The 21,445-nt window shown below is 35.0% G+C and overlaps 3 protein-coding genes across 3 annotated transcripts; 1 reads left to right on the forward strand and 2 right to left on the reverse strand.

The window, feature by feature from the left end:
• Positions 1-464: 464 nt before the first annotated feature.
• On the reverse strand, positions 465-3,237 carry LOC144572635 (uncharacterized). The gene is made up of 5 exons (XM_078322282.1): positions 2,815-3,237; positions 2,130-2,417; positions 1,947-2,036; positions 1,435-1,536; positions 465-847 (listed from the first exon to the last, which is right to left on the reverse strand). The coding sequence occupies exons 1-5, from the start codon at positions 3,196-3,198 to the stop codon at positions 719-721; spliced, it is 993 nt and encodes a 330-aa protein (XP_078178408.1). The 5' UTR covers positions 3,199-3,237; the 3' UTR covers positions 465-718.
• A 2,310-nt stretch (positions 3,238-5,547) lies between these two features.
• LOC144572767 (transcription repressor OFP17-like) lies at positions 5,548-6,349 on the reverse strand. Its single transcript, XM_078322441.1, has 2 exons — positions 6,016-6,349; positions 5,548-5,838 (listed from the first exon to the last, which is right to left on the reverse strand). Exons 1-2 carry the CDS (start codon positions 6,319-6,321, stop codon positions 5,548-5,550), a joined length of 597 nt encoding a protein of 198 aa, XP_078178567.1. The 5' UTR covers positions 6,322-6,349.
• A 10,917-nt stretch (positions 6,350-17,266) lies between these two features.
• On the forward strand, positions 17,267-21,233 carry NPU (ATP-dependent helicase/deoxyribonuclease subunit B). Its single transcript, XM_078321908.1, has 9 exons — positions 17,267-17,485; positions 18,076-18,138; positions 18,339-18,394; positions 18,842-18,935; positions 19,327-19,387; positions 19,480-19,561; positions 19,858-19,913; positions 20,615-20,678; positions 20,995-21,233. Exons 1-9 carry the CDS (start codon positions 17,336-17,338, stop codon positions 21,053-21,055), a joined length of 687 nt encoding a protein of 228 aa, XP_078178034.1. The 5' UTR covers positions 17,267-17,335; the 3' UTR covers positions 21,056-21,233.
• The last annotated feature ends 212 nt before the right edge of the window (positions 21,234-21,445 follow it).

The following is a 21,445-nucleotide window of genomic DNA, read 5'->3' on the forward strand; positions in this document are numbered from 1 at the left end:
ATGTGCTGTACTTCTTCATGGTTCTAGAGTTAAGAATTATTTTTTCATCTCTTCATGCGTATAAATTTGCACGATTATAAATAAATGTGCTTACCTTGCCAGTAAAACAGCTTTTAAGATGAAACATATCAGAAAAGAGGATGCATTCAGCACTCATGTGTTTGATAACCCATCATAACCGCATTTCCTTTTTCATTATATTTATTCAAAATTCACATTCTGTACGAGAAATGCGTGACATTGATCTTATTCTATCTCAAGACTAGTGCATCCAAACAAAATTGTCAAATCGGAAGTTCATTTTGTACATTAACAAGAACCTAAAAAAGTTTGCAAACCAAATTAATTTCAATGAACCCTTGATTCTTCGGTTTCTTGATTGTAGCCGTGTTATCGTGTACACCAAGAACTCTGTTTATGATTTCTTAGGTGAATGCTCTACTCTTGAGATATGTTAAGAATAATGGCTCACATGTTTCACTTAAGATCTGGATTTTGAATTATTTAATGAAAGAAAACTATAGTAATTTTTATTTTGAAAGATAAATGTGGAGTTCTAGCCTTCGTATTCCATTAATGCGGACACCAGTGTAATGAAAGAAAAACATGTGGATCCCTCACATAAGCAAGTAGTGTCATGCGGAAACCGCAATGATTTTTTTTTTTTTTTTAAAGTTGAGAATACTTAAATCTTCATAAAAATAGTCATATTCACGTGCTAAAAATAATTTTTTGGTATGTACACCTGTAATGAAGGAACCAAATAATTAGCCATCTCCTTTCCCCAAAAGTATGCTGAAGATAACAGTGCTCCAAATGCATGATTCTTTCCTTTTGACTCAAAGATCTGTAAAATTTTAATAATTCTAGTTATTACATACTGAGAAAGACATCATTACAGTTTTTTCCTCACAAAGGGGACCTGAAATGATTAGTGAAAAATGGTTTCAAAATAGGGTTCTGCAGCAATACTGTAACAATTGCATCAAGAGTAAGAAATATAAATGGATCAGTTTGTGGTCAAACCGTATCTATATCTATATCTATATCTATATCTATATCTATATATGTATATATATCTATATCTATATATCTATATATATCTGTGTGTGTGTGTGTGTGTGTGTGTGTATTTTCAAGATATAATATGTATACATATATATTTGCATACAAATATGGTTTATATTTTCAACAGATATGAAATCCAATTGGATTGACCAAAATAAGTACAAATACAGATGATTTTTTATATCAAAATGGCTTAATGACTAAACACATATTAGGTAAAAAAAATCATTTCTTAAAATAAGATAAATAGAAGAAAATTGATTATGATGCACAAGTGAACCATCACTATTTTATTAAACTATAAATTATTTTTTATTGTTAGAATCTAAATTAAGAAGAGATTAATCATACTAAAATTAGGCTTACATTCTGAAATATGGCTTGTGTAGTAAGAAGCAGGCCTGAGATCCAAGCGCGAGAGCTGTAGAATACTAACCTTATCAAATACGAAGGAATTTCCCTTCTTAACTGGAACAAAAGTATCGTTATTATTACATAAAGATTCATTGTACAGCACAAAGTCACAAGACCTGTAAACTTTGTTTAAAGTTTAATCAACCACTTAGCAGTCACTGCTAAGTTTTAAAAAAAAAAAATCATAAGAGCTAAATAAATTATATCATAATTGTTAACTTCATATAATTAATATTTCACAATTAATGGAGATACGGATGTATATTTTTTTTTCTAATAACACAGGTAATCTAAGAATATTCACCCAATAATTATAGTGAAGGAAAAATGTATAATATACACCAGTTAGAGAAGAATTGATCTCAACATGCATCTAAATTTTATTATAATTAATACATGATATGCAGACTTATTTACCTGTCAAAAATATAAATATTAGAAATGTTTAACATAAATTAATTTACCTTATACAGAAGCACCAGCATAGAGGTAATTAATAAGCACCATTTCATCCTTCTCCTCTCAATTGAAATTGGAGGGTTTGAAGAAATTAACTATATTAAAAGAAAGAAACATGATTTTCAGATTGGAAGCTTTAGTACAAGAACTGAAATTCCATTATGGACCCAGCAATTTATAGTACTTACCTTAGAGAATACAAGATAAATGAATGCTAATGAGCACATCCAATTTGAAACCAAATAAGCAGCTTTTGATATGAAGCCCCCATAATTCAAATAGCTGAAATATAATCCAGCTATGCAAAACAAAATCAGGATAAAAAATGAAGAAACTCGGGCATTCCTTGAAATTTTGAAGAATGAAACGAGGTAGAATATGTAAGAAAACGCATGGATTAGTATTCCTTTGTGATCTCTCTGTGTTGATGAGTAAGAGAGGAGGGAGAGGCTTCCCATTACTGGTATTAGTGAAGTCTACACAAAATAAACTTAAAAGAGTTAGTAGTACAAATTTACCGGTATTTGTTTGATCTAGTATTGAGTATTGACACAGTATAAGTACAAGATACTTATATTTTCCTTTTAGTTTGATTTTATCTGTATGAGGGTCAGGGACATTAGGACATACATGGTCAACTTATCACATCACTACTTTTCATCTCTATTTAGGGTTTCTCTCTGTGTAATTCGTATTATCCGATTTTGTTAACTACTCACTTAATTATGTCCTAATTAATGCCAATGGATCCTCTCTGAGTCTGACAGCCATTGAGGCTTACATTAAGATATGACCAAACAATGAAAAATACAAAATATTTCTGGTAGAAGAAGAGACTAAGTAAAATTAACCCACACATGAGACATGACACACCTGGTATTTACACCAGCTTTGGTCTATGGAATTACCACATTCCTTCCCTTTTACCAAATTGACCAAATTGACCAAATTGACCTTCCTGCTCCTCCCTTTTCTCCAACGGCCAAATAACTTCCCCAGAGACCCGCAAAACCTCCTTAACCTCCCCTTCTTCTTTAAATCCAGATTCCGGGTCGGGCTCGGGCTCGGATCCCCAAATTCGGATTCAATCCTCAGTAAAAACATCCGCTTTAGTCTTAGAAAGAGAGAGATCCGCTCACCACCATTGCCCCAATTAGGGAGTATATTGGCTGCGTTCATGCGAAAATCAAGGCCCTTGGATCTGCATCGGACGCTGATAGCCCAAGATTTGGGCTGGGGCTTTGTTGAGAGATTCATCGTGGGAAGAGTGGGAGAGGCGAAGTGGAGAGAAGGAAAACTTGGCAGTGTGCTTTGAATTGGGAGAGAAGGAAAACTTGGCACTTGGCAGTGTGCTTTGAATTGGTTAAGCGGTATACTTGATGAAGTTGAAGCTATCGAGTTCCCTCCATTTAGTACGAACTGGACGTTTCCGTTACTCAAATAGTAGAAAAAGATGTACATATTCTTTGGATTAGATACTATATTAGCACTATTTTATTTTTACAGAGTAAATATGTGATTACTGATTTTGAAGGAGAAATAAGGACACATAAAATTCTTCAAAAAATACTGTCAAATAGGGCAGTTTCAAACATACAATTATGGCAAATCACAACTACGAAGAATTAGGATCCACTTGATTTGTATCTTCCTAAAGTCCAAATAGCGCAATTCCAAACTCTACTATGTAACATAGTGACAAATGAATTGTTCATTATTCGAGTTCAATTCGGCAAGATTAAAAATTTGTGATTCGGGAATGATTCGAAATTATTCGGATTATAAATCTCAGTCCTGTAAGAGAGCAAAAAAAAAATTATTCTGAGAAAAATTAAAATTCGTGAATAATTCGGAAAAATTTCATAAAATTCGCGAATTATTCGGATTTAATTCGGTCAGCTTAATAATTCGGCCAACGTTCGGTCAACCGAATAATTCGACGTTCGGTTTGACATCACCAAAAAAATAAATTATTTAAATTTAATTCATGAATAATTCACAAATCTTGTGACTATGCTATGTAACTGTAAGCATAAAAAAAAATTGTATGAAAGCCCAAAGCATTGTATTTGTATCAGGAGGCCCTTGAAACTTTTGAAAATTTCAGATCCAGCTTAAGAATGAATGTCAGAAGTAGAACTAGGTCAAGTTATCGGAATAAATTCAAATAACAAATCTAAACCGTTAAAACTCATGTATTTTAATTTATGAGTGATGCGTCTACATTAAAACAATTTGAACTTATGAATTAATTTAGTATAAAATCAAGCAATAAAAATTTGAAGGTTTATAAATTAATTTTAATGTATCATATTCTGAACGTTTTTTGACCACTTAACTTTATACAAAATTAATTTAAAAATTAAAAAAAATCACATGTAGACACATCACTCGTAAGGTAAACAAGTTTCAATAGTTCAAATTCGTCATTTGAAGTAAATCCAATAAATTTTAAAATTGAGTTTACATGAAGACTTGATAAACTTAAAAACACTGAATGACAAAAACAAACTATGACACAAAATCACTGCATAAAACACTGAGATAAGGATTGTAATAAATTAGACGTGATTATTTAACCCTAAATAATCTACAGATTAAGTTAATTTGTGGGTACATGCGTATTAATTACTTTACCACAAGTAAATGGAAGATTCATATCAAATGATCGACATCCTCATCCTCATCCGATATTTTCTTTTTTCTTTTTCTCGTCATATAACATATGAAATATTTTTTGCAGAAAAATAAAAACTATATCATATGCATCCTATTAAATTTGATGATTGGATTACAATAAACTATATCATATGCATCGGAATTTGATTGTGAAAAATAGGACTTTGAAGTTTAGTTATCAAGGATTAATTTGGTCTCATGTACGTTACGTTAACACTGCAGTACAATTCATTTTCTCTAATAAATTAAACAATTTGATGCATGCAATGAAGTTGCCAAGCCAAATTCCTCCAGAATTGAGGAATATATAAAATTATAAATTAACTGAAGTTGATTAAGACCATACAACAATTTGATAGCAGCTAGCACTGTGAAACTTCTTTTTCTTACTTATAGAATTCTCTTTTCTCAGCTTAATTTAGAGCAACGGATAATTATAACATAAAAAGGGTACAGGCAATATAACAAAACATGAGGCACAAGAGGAGGTGTTCTAGCTGCTCCTGATCAAAAACTAAAATTTGAAATATATTAATTCTCAAGCAAATTAAAAGAAAAGAAAAAAAAATCTATAACCATCAAAATCAGTGACAGAAATTATAGAATGTGCATGTTAGCCCATTATAGAAATACACCACATTCATTTCATTTCAGTGACAGTCAATTATAATTCTATAACCATCACAAATAAAAAAAAAATTAAAAAAAAATTGTGAAATTAATGAATGTGTTTTTTATCGATTGAAGTGAAATAGAGCCAAAATCAGTGGCAGAAATTATACCAAATTCTTTTGCTCCAAACAAATTGGCTAATTAACTAAATTTCATGCACGCTCACACCGCAAAACTATTAGCAATCAACGAATTAATAAATATCGAAAATAAAAAAGCTAGGGGCGCGAAAACAACAATTAATATCAATGTAGTTTAATTCTCATCAACGTTAACTGTGGGGGAGTCGGACTCGGTCTCGGTCTCATCAGAGACAGAGAACAAGTCCTTGCACAACTCACCATAGAACCTGCACACCAAATCAGCAAAAACCGGGCTTTTGAGGCTGTCCCAACAATAGATGAGATCTTCAACATCCTTCAAGTCCCTCATTTTGTGCTCTTCAAGAAGCATCTCCATTAGGTATCCCTCGAAGCTCCTACATGCCGCCTCTACCGCTGGGTCTTGCACATCGGTGTCATCGCTATTGCTACGCCTTAGTCGCACCTATATATCACCATGCACACCGAATGTACGTATAAATCAGATCTAGTGATTATTTTTCTTTACCAGAAATAATTAATCTGGTATAGAAAATTAATTATGTAATCGATCACAAAACTTTAGTGATGACCAATTCACTAAAGAAAATTATTTGCTACAGAGTTTATCAATACAACATACGATTTTGATAAATGTAGGCGTTGCCGGGGAAGGAAAGGGCTCGTGGCTTCTCTCAGTAGCACAAAGGCTGGGCAGATCCCCCAATTTATCGCTCTCTTCTTCATGCATTGACACCAACGGCCAGAACACGGCACGCACCGATTTATACTCGCGCTGTTTGGGGCTGCGTTTCTCAACTACTTGTCGCAAGCTGCAAAATTTAAAAGAGCAGAGGGAGGCGAATGGCCGTTTGATCAGAGCGAAGACTCCTCTGCTTCTGCTTGGTTTGAAGAGGGTGCATGTGAAACATGTTTTCTCTCTCGGCATTGTGAAGACTGAAGAGAGAGAAGAGAAGACCCCCGCTTGAAAGTGGATTTGATTGTCAGACAGCTCTTGTTATATTTGAAGATGTGAAGGCTTTTACGTTTAAATTTCTTTTGTTTTTGGCGTGCGTGTGTGTTGGGGGCGGGGGCAGGATTGTCTTTTAACAATAGGTGGTGCCCACGTCTTTTAACTATTCTATTGGTTGGCCAAGTCAGTGACAGAATGGAGAGATCTTTCTTTTTCTCGTTGGTAGATTTTCTAATGAGTACTGAATAATGATCCTCGTTGCAATATTGTTTTATTCTGGAGAGACATTTTCCTTATTCTGCTAATTTATATTAATATTGTAAATTTACAAGCAAGCACATAAAAGACGACCCAAATTACAATTTGTGCTGTCTGTTTCTCATTTTTAGCCTTTCTGCCATCGAAAGGGTTCTTGTGTTGATCCTTATCCAGTTATCTTCTCTGCAACTGGATATTTCCATCGCAACAATTCTAATTATCTATTTAATTAATCTGACCTTATTGCTTTACTGAATTCAAATTTAGTGAATTTTAAAGATGCAAGATAGGTGTTTGATGAAATGTCTGTCAAAAATCTCATTGATGAAATGGTCATGAGCTACATTCTACAGAGTTATTCGTAAGCTCCCATGAGAGAGAGAATACAATAGAAGGGCACACTTTGGAGCCGAATTTTTTATTAATAGAAAATAAATAAAATATCAAAAAAAAAGATGTCCCGAATATCGATAAAACTCAAAAGTCATTCCTTTTTTAATATTTTATTTATTTATTTTCTATTAATAAAAAATTCGGCACTTTGAAAAGTATGATTTACAATAGAATGAAAAAATAGAAAGGTAAAAGAGGTGTGAGCAGTACATTTTAATAATTTAATATAACGATTGAAATGTTGAATAATAGTGTATGCATTTAGAATTAGTTTTTGATAAATAAAAAACAATAGATTGGATATATTTGAGAGCTTTTTCAGTTTAGTTTGATTAATATGATACCAGTTTAATAATTCTTTCTTTACTAAGAAAATGGACCCCATAATATTAGCCTTGATAACTATTTCTTAATTCTTATTAAACACGGTACACAACGTGCCCATAACAATGTAAAAACAATCATAAATGGCATAATAGAACTATTAACTAAATCTTAAGTGCCTATCAAAATGTCAACTAAACAAGATCCTTAAAAATACAAATATGCTTAATTATTTTGTAAGTGGGGCTACTTAACTATTGAAGGACATAGAAGTAATTTCAAATAATAGACCAATTGAGTATAACTGTACATAAGAAAATTTGTCCCACGATCTTTAATCTTCAGATTGATACAACTAATGCAATTTATTTCTTTCCATCTACTTATAAAATAAAGTGCCAAACTGCTGTTTTTCTTGAATATATAAAAAAATATATATATATTCTTGATTTTAGATAAGATACATGTTAAAAAAAAATATGACGTCACAAAAATTTAGATGTGTTAAATTTATTATTTTATATGGATACTATGTGAAGCAAATTTAAGAAATAGAAAATTTAGCATGAATGCTGAAAAGGATTGAGATCCATATTAAAAATATATATATATATAAAATTTGAAAAGTAAATGCTACAAAAGGTTGTGACAACAGTGTAATTGTATCCAAAAATTATCAAACCAGAACTATATTTATATAATTTATTGATTAGTATAATTAATTAGTAATTATACTAATATATAAAAATAATACAGTACCAGTTTCAGCATCAGCATCAGCATCAGCTGCAACTGATGATGTTGTTATGTTGTACCAGTAGATGTTCTGTAGTTATAAATGTATATCGACGGTTTTTAGAAATTAAAAAATGATGAAGAAAATTGAAATTAAGACTCGATTTACAAATGATGTAGAATTATCTCTAGTAAATTTACTGCCAATTGAATTGACCCGATTCAAATTAATATGCAAAAAGGAAAAGAAGATTTCGCACAGCAAAATTCAACTTTCCCAAGTCCCATCTCAAAGTCAAAGAAACCACCCAGTCCGTTGGGATAATTAATGAGATTAAAAAACGAGCCTCAGCCGCTGCATATTTTATCAATTTCTCTCCATTCCTGTCTTCCCAAGTCGCCACTCGCCAGTATGATTTCGGATGGGTTAGAGATACAACGGTAGCACATTTACCTAGAAAAAAGATTTTGATACTCTACTTATTCAGAAGTTAAGAATTCGTAGTTATTTAGAGTTTCTCTTAGAGCATCTCCATTCATGCAATTGAGATGCAATTGCAAATAAAAAATAACTGTCAAATGAAATTAACTTCAAACATAATTTCAAATTCTCTACATCCATGCAATTGCATTTCAATTGCATTTATGCCCCGTCAGCGAATTTTTTATCAATTTTTTTTCCGTTGATTGATTTATAAATTCAAAATACGTAATAACTCTTTCGTTGAGTCGCTCTCTGTTCCTCCTCTCTACGATACCCACTCTCCCTCTCTCTCTATTAATCCCATCTCCACGATAGCCTCTCCCTCTCTCTCTCTCTCTCTCTCTCTCTCTCCTTTCCTCTTCATGAAACCGAGTCATCTCAACCAGTCTTTGTTTGGATGTGAGGCCAACCCTCCATTTGATGAGAGAATGGATGTGTCCAGTTCTTGCTTATCAGAAACAGAAAAAAAAAACAATACATTTCTCCCTCTATCTCTCTCCTTTCCTCTCCATGAAACAGAAAAAAACAATGCGCACTACTAAAACAGATAATAGCAACAACAGCATTCGAAATAACTTGCCTTCAATTCCATTCATATTTAAGATCAATGACCTATTTGGAGCTTATTACAAAGTTTAGGATAAGTGCATCAGATTAATACTACAACAAATAAAGAAATAAAGAATCGTGCCAATATATTAAGAAAAATTGGGCAAGGAGTTGATTTTCATTATCTTCACTGAACTTTTAAGCAATTATTGAGTCAGACTATGTCAGATGCCGAGGTGCTCTCATCTTCAACATATACCTTCTTTTGCAAATTCAAGAAAAAAAAATTAGGAAAAAAAAATCAGCAAAAGACTCTGTAGTATGTACCAAATATTTTGGAGCTAATAAAAGTACATCAATAAATTTTTCTTCCAATAGTGGCGCTCTTATGCTCCTTCTAATTTTTCTTCCAATAGTAGCTCTCTTATGCTCCTTCATCACCTGATACATAGATTTTAGACATAAGGTACCTTTTCCATAATAGGACGGATATATTCACCAAGTTCCAAGTCTGTTACAAAACAAGTATTCCATAGTTGGATTAAATTATTATTACTGTCAGCAGCTTGATTTTTAACAGTAAGTTCAGTCTCTTACAAAAAATGCAGGTATAATATATATCAGACGTTTTCTTCATTCATAAACCATAAAGATGCATCCTCTAGCCAGTTCTAGGGAGTTCAAATTACTGTATTTCATTTTGATTGTATAGGGAACTGAATACTGCAGTTTCATTATACCAGTTAACGGTGAAATATTAGAGTTAGTCTGTGAACAAAGCAACAGGAGAGGATAATAAAATGAGGAGTACTATCAATGTTACCTAGGTTATTGAGTACTGCATCATACCTATCTCTGAAGCCACATACAGAATTGCTGCAATGTCAGTAGGGAGGCATAAGATTAAATTGGAACTAGCATAACAGCTCATCAAACAATTTTAAGGAAAAGGAAAAAATATACAGTAGACATGCCAAAGAGCCCAGCAGTTTGGAAAATCTTCCAGATTACTTAATATAGTGATATTTATCACTGCCAGATGGTACGAACAATTGGTCACTTCTTTCTACTAAACACTTGTTTCACTGATCGGGGTTATGCAACAATTCAAAGATGAACGGTGCTATGTTCAAATATGACAAATGCTGGGTGTTAATTTGCAAATTCTGGTAACAAATTGGAAAAAGTTTTCCAAAAACCTAAAAAATTACCAGCTGCAGATTGAACGCCAGAGACCCACTGACCAGTTTGAAGTCAATTTTAGTGTAGCCTTGTACTACCTCCTAGTACCATCGTCAATTTGCAAGTAATTTAAAATTGAGCTGGGTTTAGTGTTTTCTTACCTTGCTACAGTGAAGTCCGCTGTCAGTCGCCGAATGGAGGTGCGAACGGGAGGGGAAGAGCTGCGGATGGAGGCGTACGGTGAAGGGAAGAATGGACGAATCTATTGGCGAAAATGGTGACAGAACAACGGTAGAGGAGGAACGGGGACGGGAAGGGGAAGAAGGGGATTTGGTAATTTTGAAGTCCGCTGTCACGATGGCTTGTATAGCAGCGACCAGCAGCGGCGATTTGATATTTTGAGCAATTTGCAAGCGATTTGCAAGCTTGCAAATCTTGAAAGCTTGCGATTTTGAAATTCTCTCTCCATCGGTGCAATCTCTCATTTGAAATGCCACGTCGGCTTTTGCAAGAGTAATTGCAAGCCGATGGAGATGCTCTTACCCCTTCACAGCTTCTGTAAAATATTTCAAATAAAAAAGACTTCAAAGACGTCATTTCTCATCTGCGCCGAGATGCAATCGGCAACCATAGCAGCGGTCAACTGTGCATGATCTATTCTTGTGGCATCCGCATGACAAACATGTTTTGTTGGGCACCTGGATACTTTCCATTGTGTACCAAAACCAGTGACCCTTGCATTAATGTACCAACCACATCTGGGGTCCTTGCACCTGAACCTAATCCATTGTTTGTCACTGTGCGTATTCTTAATCTCTTTATTACAAAGAATGTGAAACTTGTAAATTGCAGCTTTCATTTCCTCCTTTGAATCATAGGTTTGTCCCTCTGACAATTCATTCTCAAACTCTGCATGTCTACCAAATAACCCCACATTTGCTTCCTGAAAACCTGATAGGTCATTGAAAGCTGCAATCGGGTGCTCAACCCCGCGACCCATTATCCGAAATCCTTTATCAACCTTGAATTTTTTTGGCTGCCCGAGCACAAGCCTCGTATCTGCTGTGTCACTATGATCGCTCATGCAATCAGGATCAACATCCCCCCAATTTTCCTCTGCCTCTTGTATTTCCGGATCCACCATCTCCTCAGTTTCCTCCGGATCACAAGGCTGGGCTCGGGATCGATGGGAGTGCCGACTATTAGACGGTCGGTCCCTCTGAACTGGGGCCTGACTACTCTCAGGCATGTCAATCGGCAAAGGGATTCGGGACCGACGGGAGGGCCGACTAGTAGACCGTCGGCCCTCCTGAACCAATGTTATCAGAACCGGACCGGACATTGACCCGATAAATCTTTGGGTCAACGGTTCATTGGTCTGACCGATGGATCGTCCGGTTCAACCGCTGTTTTTTTTTCTAAAACAACAACAATTTATATGGGTACTAAATTTTTTCTAGTAACATGCATGTAAGCTTGACAAGGAGTCCCATTTCCCGGTACCTATAAGAGCCCTGACAAGGGGTCCAAGCCATAAAAGCAATATTTGTATCTAGGCCCCTCAGTTTGTCTTTTCTAACGGAAAGTAGTAAAAGACAACCATGAAAATTACCAGTACAGCTAAAAAACAAAAAAAAGGAAAAATAAAATAAAGAGTCATCTCTGTAATTCATTTCAAAAATCAAAGATCATAATATCATACACATTAGAAATTTGGAAAACTGAGAAACATGTTTTTATCAGTAAAATTAGGAATCTTGCTTCGTTTACCACAAAAACTGAGAAACATGTTTCGTTACCAGTAAATCTAGAAAACCCTCAATTTTTCGTTTCCTTCATCCCTCATTTACCAGTAGCTTCCTCCTTGCATTTGCTGACCCTTCTACTATTCCATTGCCATCCCACTTTGGTTTCCAGTATCCAAATACGTTGAATTTCTCATATAAAGAAATTAGCATCTATTGTTACCCTTAATTCTAGTTTACTAGCAACACCATTTAACAAGCAAACCAATGCAAAAGAAGTGACATAATCTGCCACAGCCCACAAGTAATAAACAACAACAAAATAAAAATGAAAATAAAAGAGAAGATATTAAACAACAACAAAATGAAAATTCAATATTTCAATAATCTGCCCCAAGTAACAACAAAAGAAGTGACACACTTTTAAAGCAATTCCATACTTCAAAAATAAAAATTTAATATTTCTAATGGCTAAGAAAGTAAACCAACAACAAAATTAAAATGCTAAAAACTAGAATTCTAAGACTAAGTAAAATGCCACTCGGTAATTGAAACATTTTGATCTCCAGCCTCAACACTTTGATTGTCTTGATCTTCAACTCTTTATGTATTATCTGTGCATGGATCTTCAGCTTCATCTCCAGAATTAAATTCATCCAAATTCAAAAATTCATCTAAAAAATCATGTGATCAAGTAGTAATGTAATTAGAATTTATAAATAAATTATATTGAAGTTTATAATTCAAATTAGTTTATGAAAGATTTACCATTGTCTTCATTAGTTTGTATCTTGAGTGCAGCCATTTGTTTGCGAAATTCTTCAATTTCATCAGCTGTTAAGAGTGGCGGATCATCATCTAAAATCCACTTGCCATTATCAATAAAATCTTCAAAACTTATAGGATCATAATTTTTTCCACGGAATGATATCCACTTGCTTCAAGATTAATTGCCGACATAATTTCTATACAACCACAATTATTAGGTTATTCAAAAAACTATAAAAGTCGAATGATTAAACAATTACTATAGTTTTGAATAGATGTCAGAGAAACCTAGAACAAAATAATGATAAACACATCATATATAAATCTATTTATGATTACAAATGTATTAAAATTAAATTTATTTATTTTCCAGGACATGCACACTTCGATATGCAACTGCCGGTGCTTGGTGTACCGACTTGGAACTATCAAACAGTAACATAGATGAAATATATTGATATCTCCATATTTGATCTATTGTTCCGACCAATTCTTGTACCAAAATCTGCATTTTAAACCACCAAATCGCGTATTTTACATTGAATATCCATAGAATGTGGTACTGCTACGATTTCATTCTTATTTTGCAGAAAACGGGCGAAATCAGGGAAGTTACTGAATTCTGAGACATCTGACGCGACCCTCATCAGAGTCGATGCGACCCTCATCAGAGTCGATGCGGGTAGCATCAGAGTCGATGCGACCCTCATCAGACCTGACGCTGGTCGCATCGCGAGTTTCCAGAGCAGACAGCAAAGGCCCAATTAAGGCCCAGAATTGAAGCACTCGTTTTGAAATGTCTATAAATAGGTCACCCCTGCTACCAGAGAGGGAGTTCCGAAATTTGAAGATTCAAAACCTCAAGATCCTTGGAGTGTGGTGCAAGAAAGGGAAGAAAGAGAGAAGATCCTTGCAAGATTGCTTCATTTGGTTTTATCATGATCTTCACTCTTATCTCTTCTTTTATTATGATGCTTGAGTAGATTCTTCTTTGTTTCTAGGGTTGATGTAGTCTAAAGCTTTGATTGTATGTATTTCATTTGAATTTGAGTTGTTCTTGTGATCAATTGATTGTGTATCTTTCTTTTAAAGCTTAATTGAGATTGTGTGATTGCATTTTGTTGACTATTGTTGAATGAATCTTTCATCTCTTCTAATATCTTGATCTAGATCTCTCTTGCAATTTAATCAACCACTTGAGGTAGGTTAGAAATCTGAAAAGATAGATCAATTGAACCGAAAGGTGAGATTTCCATTTATTGAGAGATAGTGGATACCTTTAGCAAACCGATCAATTGACTTGGATTGAATACAAATAAACGAGAGTTGAAAGTTGTAGATCTAAGAAGGTGAAATTGCAATTCCCTACTAGGTTACTGGTGCTAATAAACGAGAGTTGAGGCTCAGGAATCGTGGGTAGGGTCAGTAGAACCTTGCACAATAGAATAACTCAGAAACAGGTGAAATGCTGCATTCACTCGATGGCCATGCGAGTCGCATGGGAGACCATGCGGGTCGCATCACTAGGGTCGCATCAGAAATGATGCGAGTCGAGTGAAGGTCCAGAGAGGCAAAGCTGAGGATGAAATCTAAAACCCTGGAAACATCCTTTTAAACTTGACTGAAACAAACTTTTATTTTCTTTTGCAATCTTTTGTTATTGAATTGAGAAATTGAAACGAATTCCAACCAAACCTTTCGCACTTCTAGTACCTAACTCGGATTTGTAGGAATTTAGAATCGAATTAAACCGTCCCTGAGGATCGATACCTTATTATACTATACGGATAGGGTTGTGCACTTGCAACCTTAGACGAGAGTAGATTCAAGGTTTAAACTGGTACAGCTAGCTGTACCTGAGACTTTGTAGCATACCTTTGTAAGCGAACACATATCGAGAAGTACTTAAACAAGCAAACAAACAATAATTTACTGATTTTTTAACTTCGTTTTTTCATTTGATTAATCATTGGCAACCCCACTGTTTTCATCTAAAATTATATTTTTATTTGAGCATTTCATCAAACACTTAATATGCATGCATCAATTCAACAAAGTTTACTATAAATTCAACTATTTCATGTATTTTACAGAATTGAATGTATTAATTGAATGAGATTACTTACAGTATGGGATGTAGACAACTTCTTTTGCGATTTCGTTTCAAGTTACTTGCTCCACCGTGAAATACAAATAAATACATCAGCAATATTGAAGAACATGGCCAAATTGAGAATTGGGAGGTGATGGGAGGAAGGAGATCCAATTTCCATATGCTTTCCATCTTGGCAATTTGAGAAAAAGGAAGAAAATTTTAGTATCCGAGAGAAAATCGCGATATTGGCTAGATTTATGAAATCTGCATCGAACCGGGTTTTGACTTCATTTTTTTCCGACGATTTTATACAAACCCAGCCGATTAAAAAGGATTTTAACGAGTCTGTTGCTTAAGCGATCTTTAAACAGAACCGAACCGGACAGGTGACCGGTTTCGGGTTTTTTCGGTTTAACCGGCGGTCCGGTCCGGTTCTGATAACACTGTCCTGAACTGGGGCATTACTACTTTCAGGCATGTCAATCTGGAAAGGGGGTTGGGACACTGGACTTGATGAGGTTGACGCATTAGCCCGACTAGCACCCCGGATTAACCTTGCAAGAGGGTTAGGACGCTGGACTCGGTTAATCTCCACAAATAGTTCAATTATCTTGTATCCACCCCCAGCAAAACTAATTGTCTGGTTGTACAGTACCTGCTAGACTCCATCATTCTGAACAGGAAAAAGTTGGAACCAAGTTTGGCTTGAACCAGTGGGCATTCTAATTTTGGCCTGAATATCAAGGTCATATCGATCCTAATTCAATCCGAGGTTCTGAGAAATAATCAATTTCAGAACCAACAAATCAGTACCCGAGATTACCGGTATCACAGAAACAGGCCCGATACTGTAATAAACCCCATTAGGGCCTGTTAAAATCTCACCACCAGTGTAAATAGATACCATAACAGCCATTTGGTATGAGTATAAGAAAACCTAAAATTAAAAATTAATTATAAATACTAAATTTTTTTAAAAAAGATAGAAAATAAAAAACTTACGGTTCTGCTGAGAAGAATGGTGAAAATAACGTGAAATGAATCTCTCACTCAACTCTGTAATATAAATTATTTCGCAGGGTACCCTCTCCCCTCGGAAGCGGCCTGGTTCCAAGTGCCCGCTTCCCCAGGAAGCGGCCATGCGAAATATAAAATTTCCAACCGAAATTGGTGTTTTGGTTTAATAATTTTAAAAAAATGGTATTTTTAAAAATTTCGGCCTAATTCACCATTAAAAAGCTTTGTTCTTTGCAAAACTCGCTACTTCATGAGAAAGGAGAATATAAACATGAAAGGGGTTAATTGCATATACATATACAAAATTATTTTGATACGATTGACAGTGACAGATCTGACCCGGTAGAGACATGCTCTAGTATTCATTCATACACATTGAAGTATTCATTCATACACAATGAAGTATTCATTCATACACATTGAAGTATTTATTCCTGGCAGAGGCGTGCTTGATTGGGATGGAGTGACGGATGATCTCCGACATAACGTTCGCTGGAGCGGGAGCAGTAGGCGTAGAGGAAAAAAATCGAGGCGAAAATGTAAGAGGGAGGGAGCTTATTGTATTTACCATTTCGATGTGGGAGAGGGTGGGAGGTGGGAGAGGGAGGGGAGCTTATCGATGGAAAAACGGAGGCGGAGGAGGAGGTGGGATGCGGAGGTGGGAGAGGGAGGTAGAGGCGGAGGTGAGGTGAGTTGTAGGAGGTGAAGGTGAGAGAGGGAGTTCGGAGACGGAGGTGGGAGAGGCAGAAGTGGGAGAGGGAGGCGAAGGCGGAGGTGGGAGGAGGTGGGAGGAGAAGATGGAGGTGGGAGAAAGAGGTGGAAGAAGAAGATGGAGGTGAAAGAGAAAGGGAGAAAGATGAAAGAAATAAAAGTTGTTAGAAATAGTAGTTATAATTATAGTTAAAATAGAAAGTTAGTTGGGGGATGGATAGGTGGGGGAAATTATAATTACCCTAAAAAAATGTGATAGTGTATAATGTCCTCTGAACATTATAGACTATCACGGCCTGAAACAGTGTCAGCTCCTATCAAAATAGGATATGTTCCTGGCAGAAATAGATTGTTCCTAGCCGTGATGGTCTATAACATCCTAAACTATCACGTTTTCTCGAAAAAACTCAAATCTGTTATGCATTATCCATATTTATTTAAATAATTTCCTATTAATAAAAATTTCGGTCAAATATAGGGTTCCCTTCAGGAAATTCCGGAATCGTTATCCTCGCAGGTACCTGACTCAAGCAAATTGAAACTGACGGTCCAGATTAATCCCAACCGGGTCAAACTCAATCCGGTTCCTATAGAGACTGTAGAGGTCGTTTTGAGATTCGTGTCAGGCTAAAATTGTCTAACCCGAGGGGATGTGAATTCGGAAATTCCGAAGGTCTCTCCCCAGCTCCTCTCGTCTCACTCGTTCTCTTTGGCGAGTTTTTCCAAACCATGGCGAGGAATCACTGTTCTTCTCATTCCCGTGCAACTCAACCAATTATTTTCATATTCCTCGTATGGATCTGTTCTCTCCCTTCACTGTCGCTCGCGTATAGGCCTGGAGAGCTTGTACCCATGAGCCGATCTGGTCAATATCACGGGGTGAGTTACAAAATAAATTATTACAGCATAAATCTAGAATAATACTGAAATTAGGTTTCTAGCAATTTATGTCCAGTTTGGTAGTTGGGTATTGTTTAATTGAGGAATTTGGCTGGAACAGGACTGTGATTTGCCTTGTTGTCGTCAGTCGCTATTTATTAATCAACTTGAATATGTTAGTTTTGCACTTACTCTGATGTAATAACCGATACTAAAAGCATGTAAGCATAATGCTTTGGTTGGGAGTTAAACCATGCTAGCCTAGGACTCTTTTTAGTCTTGTGAACAAGATTTGAATCTTTTGCAATTATGCCCCATATTATGTCTAACATAATTTAGCAGATGGGAATAGAATATGTGCATTTCTGTAATGATCTTTTGCTTATTCCCGGCAACACCACTGGTAAGCATAACATATTAGGGAAATAAAATGACCTTCTTTACTGGCTTCATCATCCAAATTGGAATGCCTTCACATAATTGTTGGAAATAGAAAGGAGTAAGTTGTATTCCGCCAATACTTGAAGAACATTTAGTAGTTTCCTTTATCCAGGTTTAATTTGTATATGTTCTTTTTTTTATGGTTACAGTCACGAACTGTATGGCATGACGTAGTGGGCCGCTATTGCCCCGTATTTGCAGTCAATAAGGAGGTATTTTTAATATCAATTATATTTCATGTAAATTGTTAAAGCTCGTTGCCTGTGATATAATTAACCCTAGATTACAATTTTTGAATTATTCTGCAAGTCTGCAATCCCCATGTAATATCCCATTCTTATCTCAAGTGCTTGTTTTCTTGGTTTGATTACATGTTCCTCAATATTTCTATTATGACTTGAATTTTAAATAGGTTTTGATGCCAATTCCCAAACCAGTTGGTTTCACTGGTGCTGATCCTTACAAGCTGTAAGCTCCTCAATTTCCTTTTGTTTGGTCATTTTATTCTACCTTCAAAATAATAAATTTCCATATGTACCCTGGAAACACACAATTATTCTCTGAAAACAAATTAGTATCCCATTTTACCCTTTTCTATTTTCTGAAAAATGTGCCCAGTGTATACGCTTCTTACCTCATACATTTTCTAGATGTGAGATTTAGGGGTAGTTTGTGTCATTTTTTAAAAGAAAACAGGCATGTTTCATATGAGGAGGTAATTGACCTTTTTTGTAGGGCATACTGGATATTTCTCATGTTGTAGGATATCCTTGATAAATGTGCTGTTCAAAGAGTGCATTGAATATCTTCCGTTAATATGCTTGGTTTATGACTTGCTAATGAAATAAATTTTATAAAAAAGAACAACAATCGTTGTTATTGTATATAGTCTTAATATAAGAACCTAAAATGCAGATCATTTCAAATCGGGCATGAAAAAGTGTATGTGCCGTGGCTTTATCTAATAAACCGCAAGAGCCCAGAAGTACCCATGATTGACTTTCATTTGGTAAGGTCTTTTTATAGGATGCCACTGTGATTGTCCCAGTACCAGGTAGATACTAGATTATGCTTGGTCCAGAACATTACTGGGAAATTTGACCCTTTGATTGTTCAATGTATTTGGTTTCGAATCTTGTAGATACCCTGGGAAATCTATGTACAATATATACTCTCAAAAGAATCAAACTTTTTTGGTTCAGATGGAAGAATCTTGTCTATTCTTCGTGTTCTAGTTTAATGTATTTTGTTTCAAAATTTATTAGATATGGAATGCTATGCAAAATACATACACTCAAGGGCCAAGGGGTCAACTTTTCGGTTCAGATGGAAGAACATCTGATATTTTTTTGTTCTCTATTACTATTCCTAATGCATCTTTTTATGATTCCAAATTATAGAAATACTCTGGAAATGATATACATGGAGCCACCGCTAAAGTAATAGACATGCCTCACCATTGTATGGTTCATCTACCTTTACTTGCGCATTTTTTTTGTTTTGTTAACCCTTTTTTTTATGTAATTTTTTTTCCTTCTTTTTTTTTGGAGAAGATATACAGGTGCATCAAGACATCAAAAAGAATTTTTGGAGCCCTCAGCAATGGCCTAAATACATCATTGTCAGATATACTTGGTAAGTTTGATATCTCCAAATGTAACATTCTTAAGTCCTGGTGCTATACCTGTGAGAACTGGTACAGAATTGTGTCCTTTTGGGGGGATCTGTTTGCTTGGGAATTATAATTAGCGGGGGTTTGTAACAAGTATAGGGCTTTATTCTATTTAGATATGGCTTTGATGACACCATCTTGTTACAAGGCTGCTTATGTCCTGGTAAGTACGTGCCAGTTGGTATAGTAATGTCATCTGCTTTGGTTCGGTTTTTAAAAATACCAGTACGATGTGAATAAATATTTTTTTTAAATATAGGGAGGAAACATCAGAAATAGATGTTGCTGGTGGATTCTACGTGCTTTTCGGATCTGGTATGATTTTGTCTCAGCAAATTTCTGAAACAAAAAAAGGGCTAAAACACCCATAAAAGTAAATAATAAAAATTAAAAGATCGTATTCGCATCCTCTGAGATATCTCAAATTTTGAGTGTTTTTTTGGAAAATCTCAACTGTTTAAATGCGTTCAACACGAATCTCAAAGCGCAAATGATACTGGCCCATTCTTATCGGTCACACAAAAGTTGAGATATCTCAGAGGATACACACTCCATTCTCTATTGAAGCCCGATAAGGATGTACATCAATTTCAGCTTTTGGTTTTTCGGTTAAGGGTTTATCTGTTTATGTGTGCATGAAATTCATATTACCTAAGGTACCTCAAATTTTGAGTTTGCATCCTGGCTGTCCGATTTGCTTTGAGTTACATCAGGGGATCTGGACCTTGAGTTACATTGGGGTCTGGTACAATACCGCTGACAATGTAGAGACGTTTTACTACTGCTAGCATTGCCAGCAGTATCGGACAGCGTGTAAAAAGAAAAAGACAAATGTAAACAAATTAAGAAAAAACTAAAATTAATCAAGAAATGAAATAGTACGGAACAAATAGTGCATACCTTTTATTTACATCTTGGAACTTGCTTTATTTTGCTTGTAGTTATTTTAAATTGAAGGTTCATGTTCTTTTTCTTTAATCAAATATGTATCTGAATTTGGCATGGTTCTGTTGCAGGGCTTATTTTGTCCTTTATTCTTGCAATATATGTCCTACAATCATCCAAAGATAAGATTGAGAAGTATGTCTTTTTACTGTTCTTTTTGTTTGCTTTTCAATTTTAATTTAAATAGGAATTCCTTGTGCACTGTGCAAAACCTCAAAATTATTATATACTATTTCCTATTTTTAAAAATTGACCAACCACCATTCCTCACATAATTGAAGAAACAAAAAAGTCAGGAAAGGCTAGTTTAGTTACTGTGTTTAAATTGTGCAAAGAATGTTGCAATTTATGCTCGATATTTTGAGGTTTTACAGGGTCACTCTAGAAACTTTGAAATCTGTATTAATGCGGAAGGCAAATTTGAGTATTTGATTTTTGTAAACCTTTGTAGGTTCGTTATAGACACTATAGTGGACACTAGTCCCGAGGGAGGAGTTGCCAAGGTTGAATGATGCTTTTTTATTTTTTTATTTGGAAAAATGTTCAGTGGATAGAGAGAACATAGTCAAATCCAAATAGCTTATTCCTTGATGTACACCCAAAACTAGAGACATGTAGTTACTTTATGTAAAAGTTTTGTTATTTCAAATGCTGTGAGGATGAAAAAAACACCAAAAAGGAAGAATCAAATTTTAATGAGATTTAAGTAGTTGGAAATATGGCCCAATTTTAATGAGCTTTAAGTAGCACAGTGTTTGTCAGAAAGGTACTACTCTCTCTCTCTCCCCCTCTATAAACACAGAAAGGCACTACTATTTTTTTTTGGGCGGATCTACATTCATTTATAAAGGTGCTATGCCACTGCTATGATTTTAAAATTTTAGTTATGTACATTGAAATTT

The sequence above is a fragment of the Carex rostrata genome, chromosome 20 (genome assembly GCF_964058835.1).
Source record: "Carex rostrata chromosome 20, lpCarRost1.2, whole genome shotgun sequence".
NCBI classification, from domain to species: domain Eukaryota; kingdom Viridiplantae; phylum Streptophyta; class Magnoliopsida; order Poales; family Cyperaceae; genus Carex; species Carex rostrata.